We start from the raw sequence: 26,002 nt of genomic DNA, 5'->3' as shown, positions 1-26,002 counted from the left end.
AATATTTTTGCATCTGAGCTCCTAGAGTGTGCGGCTCTCCTTTATTTTTAAGTTTTCTACTCCGCTAGCCAGCACCTCGCCTAAATAGGTGTGCGTTTCTTTTTCTTATAGATAGTTCCAAAGGGTTCACGTAGTTTTTCATGCCACTGTATAGTGTATCTGGCGTATGTGACAATAAACATCAACAACAACAACAACAAATACATATCTCTCTAGGAGCTGATCCTTTATCAGTATTGGGAAATAAGTCATGTTACGGAAAGATTTGAATGGAGAAATCCGAGACCAGAGCTCCCTTTTCGATCCTTTCCCAACGTACTTAACGACCGCTATCTCTGCATGGTGTTTTGGGAAACACATGTTACATCTTCGGCCGTTGTAGGAAACGTGCATCGTTGAAACACTCATAAGAATAAATTCCATTGCTATCGGGGAAACCGGGCCCGGTACAGTCCAATATCAACTATTTCTCTACTATATCAACCAGAAGTTTTTTGTATTTTACTTTAGTCCCTAAAGTACTGAGAGTAGACACTGCCATAGCTTACATTAGCCCTCTTAAACGTCTCCTTCAATTGTGGAAGCGTCCATCTTCTGAGTAGACTGACAGACATACTGTAGATACGTCTGCTGTGCTCTTAACGCCTTGTCAGATTGATGGTCTCTTTGTTTAGGGACCTCAAGGAGAGCCGGGACCACCAGGTCAGCAGGGGATCCCAGGGACACAAGTGAGTATTACAGACAATATACAGTATTAAAGACAGTATACAGTATTACAGGCAGTATACAGTATTACAGACAGTATACAGTATTACAGACAGTATACAGTATTACAGACAGTATACAGTATTACAGACAGTGTACAGTATTATAGACAGTATACAGTAACAGACAGTTTACAGTATTACAGGCAGTATACAGTATTACAGACAGTATACAGTATTACAGACAATGCACAGTATTACAGACAGTATACAGTATTACAGACAGTATACAGTATTACAGACAGTGTACAGTATTATAGACAGTATACAGTAACAGACAGTTTACAGTATTACAGGCAGTATACAGTATTACAGACAGTATACAGTATTACAGACAATGCACAGTATTACAGACAGTATACAGTAACAGACAGTATGCAGTATTACAGACAATGCACAGTATTACAGACAATATACAGTAACAGACAGTATACAGTATTACAGACAATGCACAGTATTACAGACAATATACAGTAACAGCCAGTATACAGTATTACAGACAATGCACAGTATTACAGACAGTATACAGTAACATACAATTTACAGTATTAGACAGTATACAGAACCACAGACAGTAACAGTACCACAGACAGTATACAGTATTTCAGACATTATCTCAGACTACAGACAGTATCTTCAAGCCAAGCTAGAGACGTGGGTTTTATAAACACCAGAAGGTCAAAGGTCATACATGACTGATGATGTAGGCAGCTTGTTTGACCTATAACAGCCTCAAATCCCAAACATCGGTTTCGAGTACTTTCAGCAATAGAGTAATTTGTAAAAAAATATATATACAATAATAATACATTACCTTTCAAAAGTTTGGGGTCACTTAGAAATGTCTTTGTTTTTGAAAGAAAAGCAACATTTTTGTCCATTAAAATAAACATCAAATTGATCAGAAATACAGTGTAGACATTGTTAATGTTGTAAATGACTATTGTAGCTGGAAACGGCTGATTTTTTAAAATGGAATATCTACATAGGCATACAGAGGCCCATTATCAGCAACCATCACTCCTGTGTTCCAATGGCACGTTGGATTCATTTACAACTCATTTACAACATGAACAATGTCTACACTGTATTTCTGATCAATATGATGTTATTTTAATAGCAAAAAAGTAGCTTTTCTTTCAAAAACAACAACATTTCTAAGTGACCCCAAACCTTTGAACGGTAGTGTAGTATAGATAAATAAATATATAAATATACAGTACCTGTCAACAGTTTGGACACACCGACTCATTCAAGCGTTTTTCTTTATTTTTACTATTTCCGACATTGCAGAATAATAGTGAAGACATCAAAACTATGAAATAACACATATGGAATCATGTAGTAACCAAAAAAGTGTTAAACAAATCTAAATATATTTTATATTTAAGATTCTTCAAATAGCCACCCTTCGCTTTGATGACAGCTTTGCACACTCTTTGCATTCTCTCAACCAACTTCACCTGGAATGCTTTTCCAACAGTCTTGAAGGAGTTCCCACATATGCTGAGCACTTGTTGGCTGCTTTTCCTTCACTCTGCAGTCCAACTCATCCCAAACCAACTCAATTGGGTTGAGGTCTGGTAATTGTGGAGGCCAGGTCATCTGATGCAGCACTCCATCACTCTCCATCTTGGTCTAATAGCCCTTACACAGCCTGGAGGTGTTTTGGGTCACTGTACAGTTGAAAAACAAATGATAGTCCCACTTAGCACAAACCAGATGGGATGGCATATCTCTGCAGAATGCTGTGGTAGCCATGCTGGTTAACTGTGCCTTAAATTCTAAATACATCACAGAAAGTGTCTACAGCAAAACACTCTCACACCATCATACCTCCATACCTCCTCCTCCATGCTTCACGATTTGGACTCATCAGACCAAAGGACAGATTTCCACCGGTCTAATGTCCATGGCTCGTGTTTCTTAGCCCAAGCAAGTCTCTTCTTCGCATTGGTGTCCTTTAATAGTGGTTTCTTTGCAGCAATTTGACCATGAAGTTCTGATTCACGCAGTCTCCTCTGAACAGATGATGTTGAGATGTGTCTGTTACTGGATCTCTGTGAAGCATTTATTTGGACTGCAATTTCTGAGGCTGGTAACTCTAATGAACGTATCCTCTGCAGCAGAGAGAACTCTGGGTCTTCCTTAACTGTGGCGGTCCTCATGACAGACAGTTTCATCATAGCGCCTGATATTTTTTACGAATGCTCTTGTTCGGTATTGACTGACCTTCATGTCTTAAAGTAATGATGTTCTGTCGCTTCTCTTTGCTTAATTGAGCTGTTCTTGCCATAATATGGACTTTCATAGTGTTGATGTCTTCACTATTATTCTACAAGGTAGAAAATAGTAAAAATAAAGAAAAACCCTTGAATGAATAGGTGTGTCCAGACTTTTGACTGGTACTGTATATACAGTGCATTCTGTAAGTGTTCAGACCCTTTGACTTTTTCCACATTTTGTTATGTTACAGGTTTGTTCTAAAAAGGATTCAATTGTTTTTTCCGGCCACCAATCTACACACAATACCCCATAGTTACAAAACCTAAACAGGTTTTTAGAACTTTTTGCATATGAATAAAATATAAAAAACTGAAATATGACATTAACACACTGTAAGTATTCAGACCCTTTACTTAGTGCTTTATTGAAGCACCTTTGGCAGCGATTACAGCCTTGAGTCTTCTTGGGTATGACGCTACAAACTTGGCACACCTGTTTTTGGGGAGTTTCTCCCATTCTTTTCTGCAGATCCTCTCAAGCTCTATCAATTTGGATGGGGAGCATCGCTGCACAGGTATTTTCAGGTCTCTACCAAGATCCGGTTCAAGTCCGTGCTCTGGCTGGGTCACTGAAGGACATTCAGTCCCAAAGCCACTCATGCGTTGTCTTGGCTGTGTGTTTAGGGTCATTGTTCTGTTGGTATGTGAACCTTTGCCCCAGTCTGAGGTCCTGAGCACCCTGGAGCAGGTTTTCATCAAGGATCTCTCTGAACTTTGCTCCGTTCATCTTTCCCTCAATTCTGACTAGTCTCCCAGTCCCTTAAAACTTCTTAGGGCTAGGGGGCAGTATTTTCACATCCGGATGAAAAGCGTGCCCAAAGTAAACTCCCTGCTACTCAAGCCCAGAAGCTAGGATATGCATTATTAGTAGATTTGGATAGAAAACACTCTGAAGTTCCTAAAACTGTTTGAATAATGTCTGTGAGTATAACATAACTGATTTGGCAGGCGAAACCCCGAGCACAATCCATCCAGGGAAATCTTTTTGGGGATGTCAATCTGTTTTCCATTAGTTTTCTATGGTAAGCCCTTTTTAATAGGAATCTGGTTGCAGTTCCTATGGCTTCCACTAGATGTCAACAGTCTTTAGAAATTGGTTGATGTTTTTCTTTTGAGAAATGAAGAAGTAGCCCTGTTCTTTCCATGTGTCACTCCAGGTGGACTCTAGTCTTTTGGTGCGCACGACCTGTGCTTCACTTTGTTTTCGTCCGGTATTGAACACAGTTTATCCCATCTTAAATTGTATAGATTATTTACGTTTCACGATACCTTACCTAAGTTTACCTAAGTTTGGATTAGGAACGTTGTTTGAAATGTTTGGACCAAGTTTACAGGTCATTTATTAGATACTTTGTAGTCATGTTGGGCGAGTTGGAACCGGTGTATTTTCTGAATCAAACGCACCAAATAAATTGACATTTTGGGGATATACTGTAAAGAAGGAATTTATCGAACAAAAGGACCAATTGTGATGTTTCTGGGACATTTTGGAGTGCCAAAAGAAGAAGATCTTCCCCTACTATGTTTATAGTATTACTGATTAGGATAGATGGCCAGTCCCTTATGGGCTACCACACAATTTATTTTGGTTCGTTTCTTGAATTTATTTTGATGGCTGCCACGCTCCATTTACCATACTGAATTTAGCCAGTGGCTCGGGTGGTTGTTGTCCTTGATGATCTTTTTGGCCTTCCTGTGAAATCGGGTGCTGTAGGTGTCCTGGAGGGCAGGTATCTAGTTATTTCTGAGTTTTGTGTCGCACCTGGCTGGTTGAAATCTGATTTTCACGTGTTTGTATGTGTGGTGCTGTCCTCAGATAATTGCATGGTCTGCTTTCGCCATAAAGCCTTTTTTGAAATCTGACACTGTGGCTTGGTTAACAAGAAGTTAAGCTTTATTTTGATGTCTTATACATGTATGTTTTGTGAATTTGTTGTATTTCTGTTTTTGAATTTGGCGCGCTACAATTTCACTGGATTTTGTCAAATCAATCCCGTTTCCATTGATCATCCTTGAGATGAGCGGGAAGGGATCACTAAGAAGTTTTAAGCTGAAAAACATACCCACAACATTATGCTGCCACCACAATGCTTCACATAAGGACGGTGCCAGTTTTCCTCCAGATGTGACACTTCGCATTCAGGCCAAAGAGTTCAATCTTGGTTTCGTCAGACCAGAGAATTTGGTTTCTTATGGTGAGACACCTTTAGGTGCCTCTTGGCAAACTCCAAGCGGGTTGACATCTGCCTTTTACTGAGGAGTGGCTTCCATCTGGCTACTCTACCATAAAGGCCTGATTGGTGGAGTGCTGCAGAGATGGTTGTTCTTCTGGAAGGTTCTTCCATCTCCACAGAGGAACTCTGGGGCTCTGTCAGAGTGACCATTGGGTTCTTGGTTACCTCCCTGACCAAGGCCCTTCTTCCTCGGTTGCTCAGTTTGACCGGGCAGCCAGCACTAGGAAGAGTCTTGATGGTTCCAAACTTCTTCCATTTAAGAATGATGGATGCCACTGTGCTCTTGGGGACGTTCAATGCTGCAGACATTTTTGGTACCCTTCCCCAGATCTGTGCCTCGACACAATTCTGTCTCGGAGCCGGTGTATTTTCTGAATCAAACGCACCAAATAAATTGACATTTTGGGGATATACTGTAAAGAAGGAATTTATCGAACAAAAGGAGCTCTACGGCTAATTCCTTCAACCTCATGGCATGGTTTTTGCTCTGACACGCACTGTCAACTGTGGGACCTTATATAGACAGGTGTGATTATTTCCAAATCATGTCCAATCAATTTAATTTACCACAGGTGGACTTCAATCAAGTTGTAGAAACATCTCAAGGATGATCAATGGAAACAGGATGCACCTGAGGTCAATTCTCATAGGAAAGGGTCTGAATACCACTGTATATAAGGTATTTGTCGTTTTTAATTACTTGTATACATTTGCGAAAGGAAATCTAAACCTGTTTTGCTTTGTCATTATGGGGTATTGTGTGTAGATTGATGTGACCAACAAATAATTTCATCCATTTTAGAAAAAGGCTGTAATGTAACAAAATGTGGAAAAAGTCAAGGGGTCTGAATACTTTCCGAATGCACTGTACTATAGTATGTTTACAATAAAGACTAGCTTGCATGTACAAAAAATAGTCAAACTAGCTTGGAAGAGTATACTGTTGATAAGGGTTGAAGTTGCTATTGACACTCAGCACACACACACGAACAATGTGTCTTTATTTGTGTGTAATGTCTGAAAATAGATACTTTTCTCACTCTCATTTCTGAGGTGTTATGTCAACATCTTATGGAAATATACTGCTCTTTGAAGATAATTTACACCATCAATTATGGCTCTTTCCTCTTCTGCTCCCTCTCCCCTCCTCTTCTCCTCTCCCCTCCTCTCCCCTCCTCTCCCCTCCTCCTCCCCTCCTCCTCCCCTCCTCTCCCCTCCTCTTCCTCATCCTCCTCCTCTCCTCCTCCCCTCCTCCTCCTCTCCCCTCCTCCTCCTCCCCCGTCCTCCCCTCGTCTCCCCTCGTCTCCCCTCCTCCCCCCCTCCTCTCCACTCCTCCTCCCCTTCTCTCCCCTCCTCTCCCCTCCTCTTCCTACTCCTCCTCTCCCATCCTCCCCTCCTCTTCATCCTCCTCTCCTTCCCTCCTCCTCCCATCCTCTTCTTCCTCCTCTTATCCCCCTATCCCCTCCTCTTCCTCCTCTTCCTCCTCCTCCTCTCCCCTCCCCTCCTCTCCCCTCCTCTTCTCCCCTCCTCCCCTCCTCTCTCCTCCTCTTTCTCTCTCCTCTCCCCCTCCCCTCCCCTTCCCTCTTTTCCTTCCCCTCTTTGTCTCCCCCTCTTTCTCCCTGGAGCTATAGAAGGCACAAAAAGAGAGATTTTCTTAGAATATTTTGCTGGGGTTTCTGGGGGTTGAACAAAGCGTTGAAAGTATCTCATTCATGTCTGTGGAGTGCCTGCAGCAGGCTCCCCGAGCTCCAGCACAGCCTCAGATTATTCTCTTTGCCACACACACACACACAAATACACACACACACACAAACACACACACACACACACAAATACACACACACACACAAATACACACACACACAAACACACACAAATACACACACACGCACGCACACACACTCAAGAACAAATACAGTCCCAACATTCTTACCCCCGCACGTGAGTTAGTACCTTCCGCTGAGTCCCATATGCCCCTCCATGTCCCCAGCTGTGTGTGTGTGTGTGTGTGTGTGTGTGTGTGTGTGTGTGTGTGTGTGTGTGTGTGTGTGTGTGTGTGTGTGTGTGTGTGTGTGTGTGTGTGTGTGTGTGTGTGTGTGTATTCGTGTGTGTGTATTCGTGTGTGTGTGTGTATTCGTGTGCATGTGCGTGTGTGTGTGCTTGTGCTGCAGCCATGGCAACAAACTCTGAAGTTGTCTGTCTGCTTCTGTCCTGCAGGGACTTCCTGGTCCTCAAGGTCCAATCGGACCACCCGGTGAAAGAGTAAGTTGGAGCTCTGCTCTTCTGTTGCCTGTCAACAAAACTGACCTGAAAGTGTTGTGTTTGTAAGTTAGTCGTCCATAAGACAAATTGTAAAATGTCTGATCTGTTAGATGTAGATTTAAAATACACAATACACAGACTGGAAAATACTTGTTTACTGTAGTACTGTACTGGAAGGGTTATGCTTATGTTATGTCAACCCCCCTTACTGTATAATATGTAGTGAATTAATGTTTGAGGACCTAGTATCTCCTCTGAGAATCTAGTACCTCCTCTGAGGATCTAGTACTAAATCTCCTCTGAGGACCTAGTACCTCCTCTGAGGATCTAGTACTGTATCTCCTCTGAGGATCTAGTACCTCCTCTGAGGATCTAGTACTGTATCTCCTCTGAGGATCTAGTACTAAATCTCCTCTGAGGATCTAGTACCTCCTCTGAGGACCTAGTACCTCCTTTGAGGACCTAGTACCTCCTCTGAGGACCTAGTACCTCCTTTGAGGACCTAGTACCTCCTCTGAGGATCTAGTACCTCCTCTAAGGACCTAGTACCTCCTTTAGAACATAAACATTTTCTTATTCTCAGATAGTTTTTCTCCAAGGTGATCTCAGTTGTCCCAGAAACAGACCTGAGGTCAGCAGATACATTGTTAAAGTACAGTGTTATTTTGACCTTTGACCAATCAGTGTTTCTATGTGTCTCTGTGTACAGGGGCCTCACGGCAGATCGGGGTTGGCCGGTTTACCTGGATCAGATGGGCCTCCTGTACGTGATCTTCTGTTAACTCTGTCTCACACTGTTGATTCAGACAACCCACCAGTACATACTGTAGTTTATAGAGGACAACCCACCAGTACACACTGTAGTTTATAGAGGACAACCCACCAGTACATACTGTAGTTTATAGAGGACAACCCACCAGTACATACTGTAGTTTATAGAGGACAACCCACCAGTACACACTGTAGTTTATAGAGGACAACCCACCAGTACATACTGTAGTTTATAGAGGACAACCCACCAGTACATACTGTAGTTTATAGAGGACAACCCACCAGTACACACTGTAGTTTATAGAGGACAACCCACCAGTACATACTGTAGTTTATAGAGGACAACCCACCAGTACATACTGTAGTTTATAGAGGACAACCCACCAGTACACACTGTAGTTTATAGAGGACAACCCACCAGTACATACTGTAGTTTATAGAGGACAACCCACCAGTACATACTGTAGTTTATAGAGGACAACCCACCAGTACACACTGTAGTTTATAGAGGACAACCCACCAGTACATACTGTAGTTTATAGAGGACAACCCACCAGTACATACTGTAGTTTATAGAGGACAACCCACCAGTACACACTGTAGTTTATAGAGGACAACCCACCAGTACATACTGTAGTTTATAGAGGACAACCCACCAGTACATACTGTAGTTTATAGAGGACAACCCACCAGTACACACTGTAGTTTATAGAGGACAACCCACCAGTACATACTGTAGTTTATAGAGGACAACCCACCAGTACATACTGTAGTTTATAGAGGACAACCCACCAGTACACACTGTAGTTTATAGAGGACAACCCACCAGTACATACTGTAGTTTATAGAGGACAACCCACCAGTACATACTGTAGTTTATAGAGGACAACCCACCAGTACACACTGTAGTTTATAGAGGACAACCCACCAGTACATACTGTAGTTTATAGAGGACAACCCACCAGTACATACTGTAGTTTATAGAGGACAACCCACCAGTACACACTGTAGTTTATAGAGGACAACACACCAGTACATACTGTAGTTTATAGAGGACAACCCACCAGTACATACTGTAGTATATAGAGGACAACCCACCAGTACATACTGTAGTTTATAGAGGACAACCCACCAGTACACACTGTAGTTTATAGAGGACAACCCACCAGTACACACTGTAGTTTATAGAGGACAACCCACCAGTACATACTGTAGTATATAGAGGACAACCCACCAGTACACACTGTAGTTTATAGAGGACAACCCACCAGTACACACTGTAGTTTATAGAGGACAACCCACCAGTACACACTGTAGTTTATAGAGGACAACCCACCAGTACACACTGTAGTTTATAGAGGACAACCCACCAGTACATACTGTAGTTTATAGAGGACAACCCACCAGTACATACTGTAGTTTATAGAGGACAACCCACCAGTACATACTGTAGTTTATAGAGGACAACCCACCAGTACACACTGTAGTTTATAGAGGACAACCCACCAGTACACACTGTAGTTTATAGAGGACAACCCACCAGTACACACTGTAGTTTATAGAGGACAACCCACCAGTACATACTGTAGTTTATAGAGGACAACCCACCAGTACACACTGTAGTTTATAGAGGACAACCCACCAGTACATACTGTAGTTTATAGAGGACAACCCACCAGTACACACTGTAGTTTATAGAGGACAACCCACCAGTACATACTGTAGTTTATAGAGGACAACCCACCAGTACACACTGTAGTTTATAGAGGACAACCCACCAGTACATACTGTAGTTTATAGAGGACAACCCACCAGTACACACTGTAGTTTATAGAGGACAACCCACCAGTACATACTGTAGTTTATAGAGGACAACCCACCAGTACATACTGTAGTTTATAGAGGACAACCCACCAGTACATACTGTAGTTTATAGAGGACAACCCACCAGTACACACTGTAGTTTATAGAGGACAACCCACCAGTACATACTGTAGTTTATAGAGGACAACCCACCAGTACACACTGTAGTTTATAGAGGACAACCCACCAGTACATACTGTAGTTTATAGAGGACAACCCACCAGTACATACTGTAGTTTATAGAGGACAACCCACCAGTACATACTGTAGTTTATAGAGGACAACCCACCAGTACATACTGTAGTTTATAGAGGACAACCCACCAGTACACACTGTAGTTTATAGAGGACAACCCACCAGTACATACTGTAGTTTATAGAGGACAACCCACCAGTACATACTGTAGTTTATCGAGGACAACCCACCAGTACATACTGTAGTTTATAGAGGACAACCCACCAGTACATACTGTAGTTTATAGAGGACAACCCACCAGTACATACTGTAGTTTATAGAGGACAACCCACCAGTACATACTGTAGTTTATAGAGGACAACCCACCAGTACATACTGTAGTTTATAGAGGACAACCCACCAGTACATACTGTAGTTTATAGAGGACAACCCACCAGTACACACTGTAGTTTATAGAGGACAACCCACCAGTACATACTGTAGTTTATAGAGGACAACCCACCAGTACACACTGTAGTTTATAGAGGACAACCCACCAGTACATACTGTAGTTTATAGAGGACAACCCACCAGTACATACTGTAGTTTATAGAGGACAACCCACCAGTACATACTGTAGTTTATAGAGGACAACCCACCAGTACATACTGTAGTTTATAGAGGACAACCCACCAGTACATACTGTAGTTTATAGAGGACAACCCACCAGTACATACTGTAGTTTATAGAGGACAACCCACCAGTACATACTGTAGTTTATAGAGGACAACCCACCAGTACATACTGTAGTTTATAGAGGACAACCCACCAGTACATACTGTAGTTTATAGAGGACAACCCACCAGTACATACTGTAGTTTATAGAGGACAACCCACCAGTACATACTGTAGTTTATAGAGGACAACCCACCAGTACATACTGTAGTTTATAGAGGACAACCCACCAGTACACACTGTAGTTTATAGAGGACAACCCACCAGTACATACTGTAGTTTATAGAGGACAACCCACCAGTACATACTGTAGTTTATAGAGGACAACCCACCAGTACATACTGTAGTTTATAGAGGACAACCCACCAGTACATACTGTAGTTTATAGAGGACAACCCACCAGTACATACTGTAGTTTATAGAGGACAACCCACCAGTACATACTGTAGTTTATAGAGGACAACCCACCAGTACATACTGTAGTTTATAGAGGACAACCCACCAGTACATACTGTAGTTTATAGAGGACAACCCACCAGTACATACTGTAGTTTATAGAGGACAACCCACCAGTACACACTGTAGTTTATAGAGGACAACCCACCAGTACATACTGTAGTTTATAGAGGACAACCCACCAGTACACACTGTAGTTTATAGAGGACAACCCACCAGTACATACTGTAGTTTATAGAGGACAACCCACCAGTACACACTGTAGTTTATAGAGGACAACCCACCAGTACACACTGTAGTTTATAGAGGACAACCCACCAGTACATACTGTAGTTTATAGAGGACAACCCACCAGTACATACTGTAGTTTATAGAGGACAACCCACCAGTACATACTGTAGTTTATAGAGGACAACCCACCAGTACACACTGTAGTTTATAGAGGACAACCCACCAGTACACACTGTAGTTTATAGAGGACAACCCACCAGTACATACTGTAGTTTATAGAGGACAACCCACCAGTACACACTGTAGTTTATAGAGGACAACCCACCAGTACATACTGTAGTTTATAGAGGACAACCCACCAGTACACACTGTAGTTTATAGAGGACAACCCACCAGTACATACTGTAGTTTATAGAGGACAACCCACCAGTACATACTGTAGTTTATAGAGGACAACCCACCAGTACATACTGTAGTTTATAGAGGACAACCCACCAGTACATACTGTAGTTTATAGAGGACAACCCACCAGTACACACTGTAGTTTATAGAGGACAACCCACCAGTACATACTGTAGTTTATAGAGGACAACCCACCAGTACATACTGTAGTTTATAGAGGACAACCCACCAGTACACACTGTAGTTTATAGAGGACAACCCACCAGTACACACTGTAGTTTATAGAGGACAACCCACCAGTACACACTGTAGTTTATAGAGGACAACCCACCAGTACACACTGTAGTTTATAGAGGACAACCCACCAGTACATACTGTAGTTTATAGAGGACAACCCACCAGTACATACTGTAGTTTATAGAGGACAACCCACCAGTACATACTGTAGTTTATAGAGGACAACCCACCAGTACATACTGTAGTTTATAGAGGACAACCCACCAGTACACACTGTAGTTTATAGAGGACAACCCACCAGTACACACTGTAGTTTATAGAGGACAACCCACCAGTACATACTGTAGTTTATAGAGGACAACCCACCAGTACATACTGTAGTCTATAGAGGACAACCCACCAGTACATACTGTAGTTTATAGAGGACAACCCACCAGTACATACTGTAGTTTATAGAGGACAACCCACCAGTACATACTGTAGTTTATAGAGGACAACCCACCAGTACATACTGTAGTTTATAGTGGACAACCCACCAGTACATACTGTAGTTTATAGAGGACAACCCACCAGTACATACTGTAGTTTATAGAGGACAACCCACCAGTACACACTGTAGTTTATAGAGGACAACCCACCAGTACATACTGTAGTTTATAGAGGACAACCCACCAGTACATACTGTAGTTTATAGAGGACAACCCACCAGTACATACTGTAGTTTATAGAGGACAACCCACCAGTACATACTGTAGTTTATAGAGGACAACCCACCAGTACATACTGTAGTTTATAGAGGACAACCCACCAGTACATACTGTAGTTTATAGAGGACAACCCACCAGTACATACTGTAGTTTATAGAGGACAACCCACCAGTACATACTGTAGTTTATAGAGGACAACCCACCAGTACATACTGTAGTTTATAGAGGACAACCCACCAGTACATACTGTAGTTTATAGAGGACAACCCACCAGTACACACTGTAGTTTATAGAGGACAACCCACCAGTACATACTGTAGTTTATAGAGGACAACCCACCAGTACATACTGTAGTTTATAGAGGACAACCCACCAGTACATACTGTAGTTTATAGAGGACAACCCACCAGTACATACTGTAGTTTATAGAGGACAACCCACCAGTACATACTGTAGTTTATAGAGGACAACCCACCAGTACATACTGTAGTTTATAGAGGACAACCCACCAGTACATACTGTAGTTTATAGAGGACAACCCACCAGTACATACTGTAGTTTATAGAGGACAACCCACCAGTACATACTGTAGTTTATAGAGGACAACCCACCAGTACATACTGTAGTTTATAGAGGACAACCCACCAGTACATACTGTAGTTTATAGAGTAGTTTGACAACAACATCTCTCATCACAATCCAACATGTCTTTTTAAAGCCTCCATCACTACAGTCTGATGAACACATGTATTCCATAGAGACATCAGACTCGAGGTGGTCCAGACACGGTTTACGTAACATAGAGCATCCATAGTACAGTAAAGTCATTTGTGTCATTTATTTTCTTACAGGGTCATCCTGGTAAAGAAGGTCCAACTGGTGAGAAGGGAGCTTACGTAAGTGCAATTAATTCATGTGTTGATTAATTGATTGATTTATATGTAATTGCTTTGAATGTGATACATAAACAGAATAATTGTAATGGTTTATGACATATCTCTTATTGAGAGACTAATGAAGACATTGTGCTCTCTCTCTCTCTGTCTTCTCTTCCTCCAGGGTCAGGCAGGTTCCCCAGGTCTTATTGGTTATCCCGGTCATCGTGGTGTCAAGGTATGGTGTTGTAGCTCACCCAGGTGATGTTCAGTAACATCCTTAAGGTGGGACGTCGTGTCAGGTTGGTAATTGTGGTCCGTTTCCTGTCTGTCTATTAGGGTGCTGATGGCGTTCGTGGGCTGAAGGGTGGAAAGGGAGAGAAGGTAAAGCTTCCTCTTTTCAAAATGTGACTCTTCGTATTCCTGCTGCTATTGTGTGTAAGAATGTTGTGATTCCTAGCACTGTCCTATCTGACCAATGAGCTGGAACACAACGTTCCCTCAAAAAGTCCTGTCACAAAACTTCCTGCAGTCCAAAACGCCTACACTCTTAGACAAAAGGGTTCCTAAAGGGTTCTTCAGCTGTCCCCATAGGAGAACTATATTTGGTTCAAGGCAGAACCCCTTTCGGTTCCAGGTAGAACTATGTTGGGTTCCATGTAGAACCCTTTGTGTAAAGGACTCTACATAGAACTCAAAGGGGTTCTACCTGGAACCAAAAAGGGTTCCTCAAAGGGTTCTCCAATAGGAACAACCGAAGAACCCTTTTAGGTTCTAGATAGCACCTTTTTTTCTAAGAGTGTAGGACGGAGTTTCCTGATGTCAGACAGACATGGTTGTTCCTTGAAGAACCTTCAAGGATTTTTCATCAGGGTTGTCCCATTGACAAAGTCCTGTCACAAAGTCTTTCTGCAGTCCAAAATATCCCCACTACTCCTAACTGTATTACAACATCCTCTTTGTATGAACACATTAATATATAACCAAGAGCATGATGCTGATCCACTATTAAAGTTTTGTTTTTACAACAGTAACACCGTGGATATCAGGGTCATTACTGAAGTTAGGTTTTAAATGAACTTATGTCGAGGTTTTAATGCAATCCCAAAACCTTGAGGAAGGAAGGTAGTGTTGGTTCTGAATAGAAAATGAATGCACACCATCCCAGAGGTGAGGGCTTGTTGTGAAACATAAAACATGGTTTCACTGCTTTGGGTGCACACACACACAACTGCATTATGTGTTAGGAGGAGAAGAGACACAAACAGGTGACAGACTGCACAGAGAGACTCAGAGAACAACAGCAGAGATAAAGGAGGCAGTGAGAGACAGAGAACAGAGAGAAAGGAGACAGTGAGAGACAGAGAACAGAGAGAAAGGAGACAGTGGGAGACAGAGAACAGAGAGAAAGGAGACAGTGAGAGACAGAGAACAGAGAACAGAGAGAAAGGAGACAGTGGGAGACAGAGAACAGAGAGAAAGGAGACAGTGGGCGACAGAGAACAGAGAGAAAGGAGACAGTGAGAGACAGAGAACAGAGAGAGACAGTGGGAGACAGAGAACAGAGAGAGAGACAGTGAGAGACAGAGAACAGAGAGAAAGGAGGCAGTGAGAGACAGAGAACAGAGAGAAAGGAGGCAGTGAGAGACAGAGAGCAGAGAGAAAGGAGGCAGTGGGAGACAGAGAACAGAGAGAGAGACAGTGAGAGACAGAGAACAGATAGAGAGACAGTGAGAGACAGAGAACAGAGAGAAAGGAGGCAGTGGGAGACAGAGAACAGAGAGAGAGACAGTGAGAGACAGAGAACAGAGAGAAATGAGGCAGTGAGAGACAGAGAACAGAGAGAAAGGAGACACTGGGAGACAGAGAACAGAGAGAAAGAAAGTGAGAGACAGAGAAAAGAGATAAAGACAGTGAGAGACAGAGAACAGAGAGAAAGGAGACAGTGGGAGACAGAGAACAGAGAGAAAGAAAGTGAGAGACAGAGAAAAGAGAGAAAGACAGTGAGAGACAGAGAACAGAGAGAAAGGAGACAGTGGGAGACAGAGAACAGAGAGAGAGACAGTGAGAGACAGAGAACAGAGAGAAATGAGGCAGTGAGAGACAGAGAACAGAGAGAAAGGAGACACTGGGAGACAGAGAACAGAGAGAAAGAAAGTGAGAGACAGAGAAAAGAGAGAAAGACAGTGAGAGACAGAGAACAGAGAGAAAGGAGACAGTGGGAGACAGAGAACAGAGAGAGAGACAGTGAGAGACAGAGAACAGAGAGAAATGAGGCAGTGAGAGACAGAGAACAGAGAGAAAGGAGACACTGGGAGACAGAGAACAGAGAGAAAGAAAGTGAGAGACAGAGAAAAGAGAGAAAGACAGTGGGAGACAGAGAACAGATAGAGAGACAGTGGGAGACAGAGAACAGAGAGAAATGAGGCAGTGAGAGACAGAGAACAGAGAGAAAGGAGACACTGGGAGACAGAGAACAGAGAGAAAGAAAGTGAGAGACAGAGAAAAGAGAGAAAGACAGTGAGAGACAGAGAACAGAGAGAAATGAGACAGTGGGAGACAGAGAACAGAGAGAGAGACAGTGAGAGACAGAGAACAGAGAGAAATGAGGCAGTGAGAGACAGAGAACAGAGAGAAAGGAGACACTGGGAGACAGAGAACAGAGAGAAAGAAAGTGAGAGACAGAGAAAAGAGAGAAAGACAGTGGGAGACAGAGAACAGAGAGAAAGACAGTGAGAGACAGAGAACAGATAGAGAGACAGTGAGAGACAGAGAACAGAGAGAAAGACAGTGAGAGACAGAGAACAGAGAGAAATGAGACAGTGAGAGACAGAGAACAGAGAGACAGTGGGAGACAGATAACAGATAGAGAGACAGTGGGAGACAGAGAACAGAGAGAAATGAGACAGTGGGAGACAGAGAACAGAGAGAAAGGAGACAGTGAGAGACAGAGAACAGAGAGACAGTGGGAGACAGATAACAGATAGAGAGACAGTGTTAACTCATCCACCATGTTTTCTAATGCTCAAGCACACGTCCCTATAGCAGCATAATAAAGACAGAGCAGTGGCTGTTGCTCTTGTGCACAGGCCGTGTCATTCCTCTCCTTGGCCACCAGATGACAGTAGTCTTCATGGCATACAGACGTATCAAATGAGGTTCCCTGTTTCATAATGGAAAGCTACAGTCCAGATTCATAGACATGTCTAGCGTTGCTATTAGATTAAAACAAAAATTATCTTTTAAAAATAAATATGTATCCAAAGATACTCTGCCACGGCAATTAGGTTACAATTATGTACAAGCTCAAGGCATAGTGAATTCCCATGATCCCTTACACATAACGACAGTTACTTAAAGGTCCATTCAATCTCTGAGGTCCATTTCATCTCTGAGGTCCATTTCATCTCTGAGGTCCATTTCATCTCTGAGGTCCATTCAATCTCTGAGGTCCATTTAATCTAAGAGGTCCATTTAATCTCTGAGGTCCATTCAATCTCTGAGGTCCATTCAATCTCTGAGGTCCATTCAATCTCTGAGGTCCATTTCATCTCTGAGGTCTATTCAATCTCTGACGTCCATTTCATCTATGAGGTCCATTTCATCTCTGAGGTCTATTCAATCTCTGAGGTCCATTCAATCTATGAGGTCCATTTAATCTCTGAGGTCCATTTAATCTCTGAGGTCCATTCAATCTCTGAGGTCCATTTCATCTCTGAGGTCCATTCAATCTCTGACGTCCATTTAATCTCTGAGGTCCATTCAATCTCTGAGGTCCATTCAATCTCTGAGGTCCATTTCATCTCTGAGGTCTATTCAATCTCTGAGGTCCATTTCATCTCTGAGGTCTATTCAATCTCTGACATCCATTTAATCTCTGAGGTCTATTTAATCTCTGAGGTCCATTCAATCTCTGAGGTCCATTCAATCTCTGAGGTCCATTCAATCTCTGAGGTCCATTTCATCTCTGAGGTCCATTTCATCTCTGAGGTCCATTTAATCTCCTACGAAGTAACAAAACAAGTAACCCTTTAATTGATGTTCCCTCTGATTTCAGGGTGAGGACGGTTTCCCTGGTTTCAAGGGAGACATGGGTCTCAAAGGTGACAGGGTGAGTTGACAACTGAATGATACCGATTCAGCCATTATTGTCATGTGTATGGTACACTTTCCACCATAGGCTACAGTAATGGTACAATATCATATCTGTTGTCTGTTGGATGTGTTCAGGGTGAGCTTGGTATGCTTGGGCCCCGTGGTGAGGAAGGACCTGAGGGTCCTAAGGGAAGAGCAGGACCCAACGGAGAGTCTGGCTCCATGGGGGGTGCTGGAGAGAAGGTAAAGTCTTAATTCTCACTCTCTCTTTGTCCTGTGAGGTCAATCTGTTAACAGCATATGCCTTTTTGTCCTGTGAGGTCAATCTGTTAGCAGCGTATCCCCCAAGCCTGTGGAAATACTTGAATTCCATTTTACAGTACAACTGTTTGAAACAGGAAGAAGTTTCCCGCACACTTCCAGTCAGATGCATATTTCTAAGCTTTCGGTCGGTCGACCTTCATATACGACGATTTACCAATACATTGTGCTCATTCAAATATTAATTTATGTTTACTTCTCTGTTGTCTTCAGGGAAAACTGGGTGTTCCAGGGTTACCCGGCTACCCAGGAAGACAAGGACCAAAGGTATGTACACAAACCCACTCTGTGATGCCCGTGAGGATTTCTGGGAAAACTTTAATGAAAAGCATCCCACAAACCCCAGCTCATCTCAGTAAACACACCAAACGCCTACAAAGGGTTCCTAAAGGGTTCTTCGGCTGTCCCCATAGGATAACTTTTTTTGGTTCAAGGCAGAGCCCCATTTTGGTTCCAGGTAGAACGATTTTGGGTTCCATGTAGAACCCGTTGTGTAAAGGACTCTACATGGAACTCAAAGGGATTCTACCTGGAACCAAAAAAGGGTTCTTCAAAGGGTTCTCCAATAGGAACAGCCGAAGTACCCTTTTAGGTTCTAGATAGCAGGAAGGAGTGTAGGAAGGAGATTCCTGATGTCAGACAGGTTGTTCCTTGAAGAACATTCAGGGATTTGTCATCAGGGTTGTCCCATTGGATGATCTGTCTTTCAATAGATACCAATGATCCAATATGGAGGTACTGTTGATAGTGACTGTCAGTTTCACTCAGAATTCTTCTTACACCCAGAAACCAACAAGGCATATTGTGTCCTCAGAGACCTAGATGGTGCACACTGAGAATTACAGTGATCTACAGTCAAACACAGAGAGGTAGATTTGGTAATTAGCATCATATCACATCCCCTAACAGGAAATACATGCTCTACTACTTATCTTTCCTCCCACATCCAGTAATACTCTGTTCAGCAAACCACTGGTAATACGGATTAAAAGATTACAAACATTATGCTGGAAGATTATGTGGCATTCCGTGAGATGGTGTCTAATACATACTCTGTAGGGCTAATTTACGCCCGAGAGCTATCAGAAGTTTTTTTTTTTTTTTTTAGAAAGTGAACTATTGAAGTGTTGCCATGGGTGTCTGAAAGCACAGCCTTTGGGTTTAGAAATATGCCAGTTTCATCGTGAGACATTTGCAATCTTTCAAACTCTTTGAGTGTTTGGCCCCATCTATTTCCATCACATGACTTTGTGAATTCAGGCTTAGAAAATACCTGAAAGCTTTGAGATGGACGCTGGATTGATTTCATGTTTGAATGCATTTCGTGAACACCAGGACTGAAGTACACGGGTAAGCTAGTTTTGAATCTCGCCTTCACAACAAAGAGCCATAATTAGAAAGCAGAATGTCTTCATAGAACTGTGTGTGTTTACATGTTTTACCCAAATCAGCGGTTTTCTTTTGATGTTGTTTGTCGTCTGTTTCATGTTCCATTTACTCATGTGATATGTTATCTCAAAGAATGTTCACAAAAGACATCGTGATTTTTGAAGTCTTCACTAACAAAGGGAGAGTGTGTGTGTGTGTACGTTGTGTTTGTGTTTCATTTCCTCATCGTGTCAACTACGTTTTGAACCACATTCGTATCTTATTATTCTGATGGTGATGTCATGAGCCCGTCACCGTTCAGCCGAGGAGTATTCTGGTGTCTGGTGGCTGTGTTGTCTGTTGTCTGTGTTGTCTGTTGTATGTGGTATCTGTGTTGTCTGCTGTCTGTTGTCTGTGTTGTCAGTTGTCTGTGTTGTCTGTTGTCTGTGTTGTCTGGTGTCTATGTTGTCTGTTGTCTGGGGTGTCTGTTGTATGTGTTGTCTGTTGTATGTGTTGTCTGTGTTGTCTGTTGTATGTTGTCTGTGTTGTCTGTTGCCTGTGGTGTCTGTTGTCTGTGTTGTCTGTTGTATGTGTTGTCTGTTGTATGTTGTCTGTGTTGTCTGTTGCCTGTGGTGTCTGTTGTCTGTGTTGTCTGTTGTATGTGTTGTCTGTGTTGTCTGTTGTATGTTGTCTGTGTTGTCTGTTGCCTGTGGTGTCTGTTGTCTGTGTTGTCTGTTGTCTGTTGTCTGTGGTGTCTGTTGTATGTTGTCTGTGCTGTCTGTTGTATGTGTTGTCTGTTGCCTGTTGTATGTGGTGTCTGTGTTGTATGTTGTATGTTGTCTGTTGCCTGTGTTGTCTGATGTATGTTGTCTGTGTTGTCTGGTGTATGTTGTCTGTGTTGACTGTTGTCGGTTGTCTGGTGTCTCTGTTGTCTGTTGTCTGTGCTGTCTGTTGTCTGTTGTCTGTTGTCGGTTGTCTGGTGGCTGTGTTGTCTGTTGTCTGTCCATTGGCACGGTGCCGGCTGGGTACAGACTCATCATATGACGGAGCTCTCTGTGTCTCCTACATACTAATAGAGGTTGACAGTCAACAACAACAACAAATGAAAGCAAAAACCCTCTCAAATAATTCCTCATTACATGGATATACTGATTCCTGACCCGCCATTTTTTTCTCGTTGATCTGCAGGGTTCCAGCGGCTTCCCAGGCTTCCCAGGGTCCAACGGAGAGAAAGGAGCCAGGGTAAAATAATTAGTCCCGTCCCTGTTTCTGTTTCTGTATGGCGCTCACACACGCTGTATCATAACACAACCCAAAGGAAGTTGATTCCTGTTACAAAAGCATTTGATTGATGACTTTGTACAAAATGCAACCTCCGAGAATCAATGTGAAAGAGATGAAAAAGATGATGACAAACTATTCTTTGTTTTTCAATGCTTTCCTTTGCAATCTTCAACAGAAAGAAAGTCACACTCACCTCGAGTGTTTTAGCACAGACCTGGAGAGTCGTTTTGAGAACAACTTACTGAGGAGGTTTAGGCTGGATTGATCTCGAGGTTTTAGTCTCAATTAAATGTCTTACACTTGTCTGTTCTTACAAAGGGCGTGGCGGGCAAAACCGGTCCAAGGGGACAAAGAGGTCCAACGGTATGTCCTCCTTCCTCATAGTCTTTTCACATTCAATATTTGTATGAAGTCTTTACCTGATCTCATGTCAGTGTGTATTCTGAGCTTTGTCCTCCCCTGTCTCACAGGGGCCACGAGGTGGTCGAGGTGCTAGAGGTTCAACAGGCAAGCCAGGCCCTAAGGTAACTACACTCTCCATCTACAAAGACATGGTAATACCTACAGTGTATTACTGGTAATATCTATGTAAACGATGTGTCATTTATTATGGTGTCCACTATGGGAAACAGTAGAACATCTGATGCTGATTTCCTGTCTGTTGTGTTTCGCAGGGCACCGCGGGCAACGATGGGCCACCTGGCCCGCCTGGCGAGAGAGTAAGTCCCATAAGGCACTGCTTCCAAGGGGGATGGGTTATCGTCCGGGGTATGGGGCTGAGCCATCAACAATGAAATATGAAAAGGCTTGGAATAAGAAGCAGTTAAGCACTTAAACCTGTGATGTTTCCAGGGTAGTTCTGACTGCCTGTCTGACTGCCTGTCTGACTGCCTGTCTGCCTGTCTGACTGCCTGTCTGACTGGCTGTCTGACATGGTGATAGAGTTGGAATAAAGAGAGGAAGGTCAGACCTGGACACGTGGTGTTCACCGATGGAAGCAAGGAAGCTACACTAAACCACAGCCTACTACACCACACCCTACTACACCACACCCTACTACACCACACCCTACTACAGCACACCCTACTACACCACAGCCTACTACACCACACCATACTACACTACACCCTACTACACCACACCCTACTACACCACACCATACTACACCACAGCCTACTACACCACACCATACTACACTACACCATACTACACCCTACTACACTACACCCTACTACACCACACCCTACTACACCACACCCTACTACACCACACCATACTACACCACACCATACTACACCACACCCTACTACACCCTACTACACCCTACTACACCACACCCTACTACACCACACCCTACTACACCACACCATACTACACCACACCATACTACACCACACCATACTACACCACACCCTACTACACCCTACTACACCACACCCTACTACACCACACCCTACTACACCACACCATACTACACCACAGCCTACTACACCACACCATACTACACTACACCCTACTACACCACACCATACTACACCACACCCTACTACACCACACCCTACTACACCACACCCTACTACACCCTACTACACTACACCCTACTACACCACACCCTACTACACCACACCCTACTACACCACACCATACTACACCACACCATACTACACCACACCCTACTACACCCTACTACACCACACCCTACTACTACACACCCTACTACACCACACCATACTACACCACAGCCTACTACACCACACCATACTACACTACACCCTACTACACCACACCATACTACACCACACCATACTACACCACACCCTACTACACCACAGCCTACTACACCACACCATACTACACTACACCCTACTACACCACACACTACTACACCACACCATACTACACCACAGCCTACTACACCACACCATACTACACTACACCCTACTACACTACACCCTACTACACCACACCATACTACACTACACCCTACTACACTACACCCTACTACACCACACCATACTACACTACACCATACTACACCACACCCTACTAAACCACACCATACTACACTACATCCTACTACACCACACCATACTACACCATACCCTACTACACCACACCATACTACACCACACCATACTACACCACACCATACTACACCACACCCTACTACACTACAGCCTACTACACTACAGCCTACTACACCACACCCTACTACACCATACTACACCACACCATACTACACCACACCCTACTACACCACAGCCTACTACACCACACCCTACTACACCACACCCTACTACACCCTACTACACCACACCATACTACACTACATCCTACTACACCACACCCTACTACACCACACCATACTACACCACACCATACTACACCAAACCCTACTACACCACAGCCTACTACACCACACCCTACTACACCACACCCTACTACACTACATCCTACTACACTACATCCTACTACACCACACCCTACTACACCACACCATACTACACCACACCATACTACACCACTACCTACTACACTACAGCCTACTACACTACAGCCTACTACACCACACCCTACTACACCATACTACACCACACCATACTACACCACACCATACTACACGACATCCTACTACACCACACCCTACTACACCACAGCCTACTACACCACAGCCTACTACACCACACCCTACTACACCACACCCTACTACACCCTACTACACCACACCATACTACACTACATCCTACTACACCACACCCTACTACACCACACCCTACTACACCACACCATACTACACCACAGCCTACTACACTACATCCTACTACACCACACCCTACTACACCACACCATACTACACCATACTACACCACACCCTACTACACCACAGCCTACTACACCACACCCTACTACACCACACCCTACTACACTACATCCTACTACACTACACCCTACTACACCACACCCTACTATACCACACCATACTACACCACACCATACTACACCACTACCTACTACACTACAGCCTACTACACTACAGCCTACTACACCACACCCTACTACACCATACTACACCACACCCTACTACACCACACCATACTACACTACATCCTACTACACCACACCCTACTACACCACAGCCTACTACACCACACCCTACTACACCACACCTAATACACCATACTACACCACACCTACTACACCACACCCTACTACACCCTACTACACCACACCATACTACACTACATCCTACTACACCACACCCTACTACACCACAACCTACTACACCACACCATACTACACCACACCCTACTACACCACACCCTACTACACTACACCATACTACACCACACCCTACTACACCACACCTACTACGCCACACCCTACTACACCCTACTACACCACACCATACTACACCACACCTACTACGCCACACCCTACTACACCCTACTACACCACACCATACTACACCACATCCTACTACACCACACCATACTACACCACACCCTACTACACCACACCATACTACACCACACCCTACTACACCACACCTACTACACCACACCCTACTACACCCTACTACACCACACCCTACTACACCACATCCTACTACACCACACCATACTACACTACATCCTACTACACCACACCCTACTACACCCTACTACACCACACCCTACTACACCACACCCTACTACACCACACCCTACTACACCCTACTACACCACACCCTACTACACAACACCCTACTACACCCTACTACACCACACCCTACTACACCACACCATACTACACCACACCCTACTACACCACAGCCTACTACACTACACTACACCATACTACACCACACCATACTACACTACATCCTACTACACCATACCATACTACACCACAGCCTACTACACCACACCATACTACACTACATCCTACTACACCACACCATACTACACCACACCCTACTTCACCACACCATACTACACTACACCCTACTACACCCACCCAACCATGTCCAGCCACACCCAGCCACATCAGATCAGGCAGCAGCATAATCTCTGAGGCTAGCAAAACTTCTTATTGTCTGCCAAACTACTATTAGGAGCATCTCATTGCTAAGACTCAGACTGCCCCCCCCCCCCCACTTCCATTCTCTGATTGTCTCTCTGGTTATTCCAGGGACCTCAAGGACCACAGGGCCCCGTCGGGTTCTCAGGACCAAAGGGCCCCCCTGTAAGTATCCTCTCAGCCCAGTGTCATGGTCACATTTCCAGGTTCAAGGAAAGCAATGCAGTTGTATAGGGTGGGCTACGTATCTGGGCCGTTTCACTGATTGGGTGTTGTAATCATTACTGTTACTGAAGCAGAACCCTGTTTCTCATCATCCTCTAGCCAGAAGACAAGTGTTAATTTCCTCCTATTGATTTGTGTTTTGATTCATAGTTTCGACTTAACCCCGGCCGATAGTCAACCCTGTTTCCGCTTTGCTCCAAAACAGAACAAGGCATTACTGTGGAGGACGGACACGTTTTAGTTTAAAAATACTTATATTTTCATATATTTTCCATGTATTTGTAATAGAACAAGAAAACTGATTACATTTGGTCAACACACCCACGAATACTACGAGAATCCACCATTAGATGTGGAGAAGGTGTTTCCCCTCCTTCACGTATCAGACGTTGATAGTGTCTCTGTTCTCTGTGTGGTTCACAGGGACCACCTGGAAAGGACGGGCTGCCCGGCCACCCTGGGCAGCGAGGAGAGACGGTGAGTGTTCCAGTCCACGCCCCCTCGTTAGAGGTGTCACACACCTGGGCCCACCTGGCCAGTGGACTCGGACAGACACTTCCTGCCAGGTGTGAAACGTAAGACTGCCTCTGCTCTCTCGGCTGGCGGGAAAACCCTTCCTGACGAGTCAACTTTTTCACACCTGGATGGATTTGT

General features: G+C 43.7%; 1 protein-coding gene across 1 annotated transcript in view; it reads left to right on the top strand.

Annotated features, from left to right (window-relative positions):
* LOC139531498 (collagen alpha-1(XI) chain-like) overlaps positions 1-26,002 on the top strand; it is a 239,748-nt gene that overhangs the window by 122,547 nt on the left and 91,199 nt on the right. The window contains exons 23-37 of the mRNA XM_071327991.1: positions 675-728; positions 7,501-7,545; positions 8,255-8,308; positions 13,973-14,017; positions 14,181-14,234; positions 14,336-14,380; positions 18,054-18,107; positions 18,227-18,334; positions 18,626-18,679; positions 20,969-21,022; positions 21,383-21,427; positions 21,535-21,588; positions 21,739-21,783; positions 25,235-25,288; positions 25,772-25,825. Coding sequence (XP_071184092.1) covers positions 675-728; positions 7,501-7,545; positions 8,255-8,308; positions 13,973-14,017; positions 14,181-14,234; positions 14,336-14,380; positions 18,054-18,107; positions 18,227-18,334; positions 18,626-18,679; positions 20,969-21,022; positions 21,383-21,427; positions 21,535-21,588; positions 21,739-21,783; positions 25,235-25,288; positions 25,772-25,825 — 819 coding nt within the window. The remainder of the gene's footprint in view (positions 1-674; positions 729-7,500; positions 7,546-8,254; positions 8,309-13,972; positions 14,018-14,180; positions 14,235-14,335; positions 14,381-18,053; positions 18,108-18,226; positions 18,335-18,625; positions 18,680-20,968; positions 21,023-21,382; positions 21,428-21,534; positions 21,589-21,738; positions 21,784-25,234; positions 25,289-25,771; positions 25,826-26,002) is intronic.

Source organism: Salvelinus alpinus, chromosome 10 (assembly GCF_045679555.1).
Source record: "Salvelinus alpinus chromosome 10, SLU_Salpinus.1, whole genome shotgun sequence".
Taxonomy (NCBI): domain Eukaryota; kingdom Metazoa; phylum Chordata; class Actinopteri; order Salmoniformes; family Salmonidae; genus Salvelinus; species Salvelinus alpinus.
The sequence above is the reverse complement of the archived record's forward strand: the minus strand, read 5'-3'. Positions and strand labels throughout refer to the sequence as shown.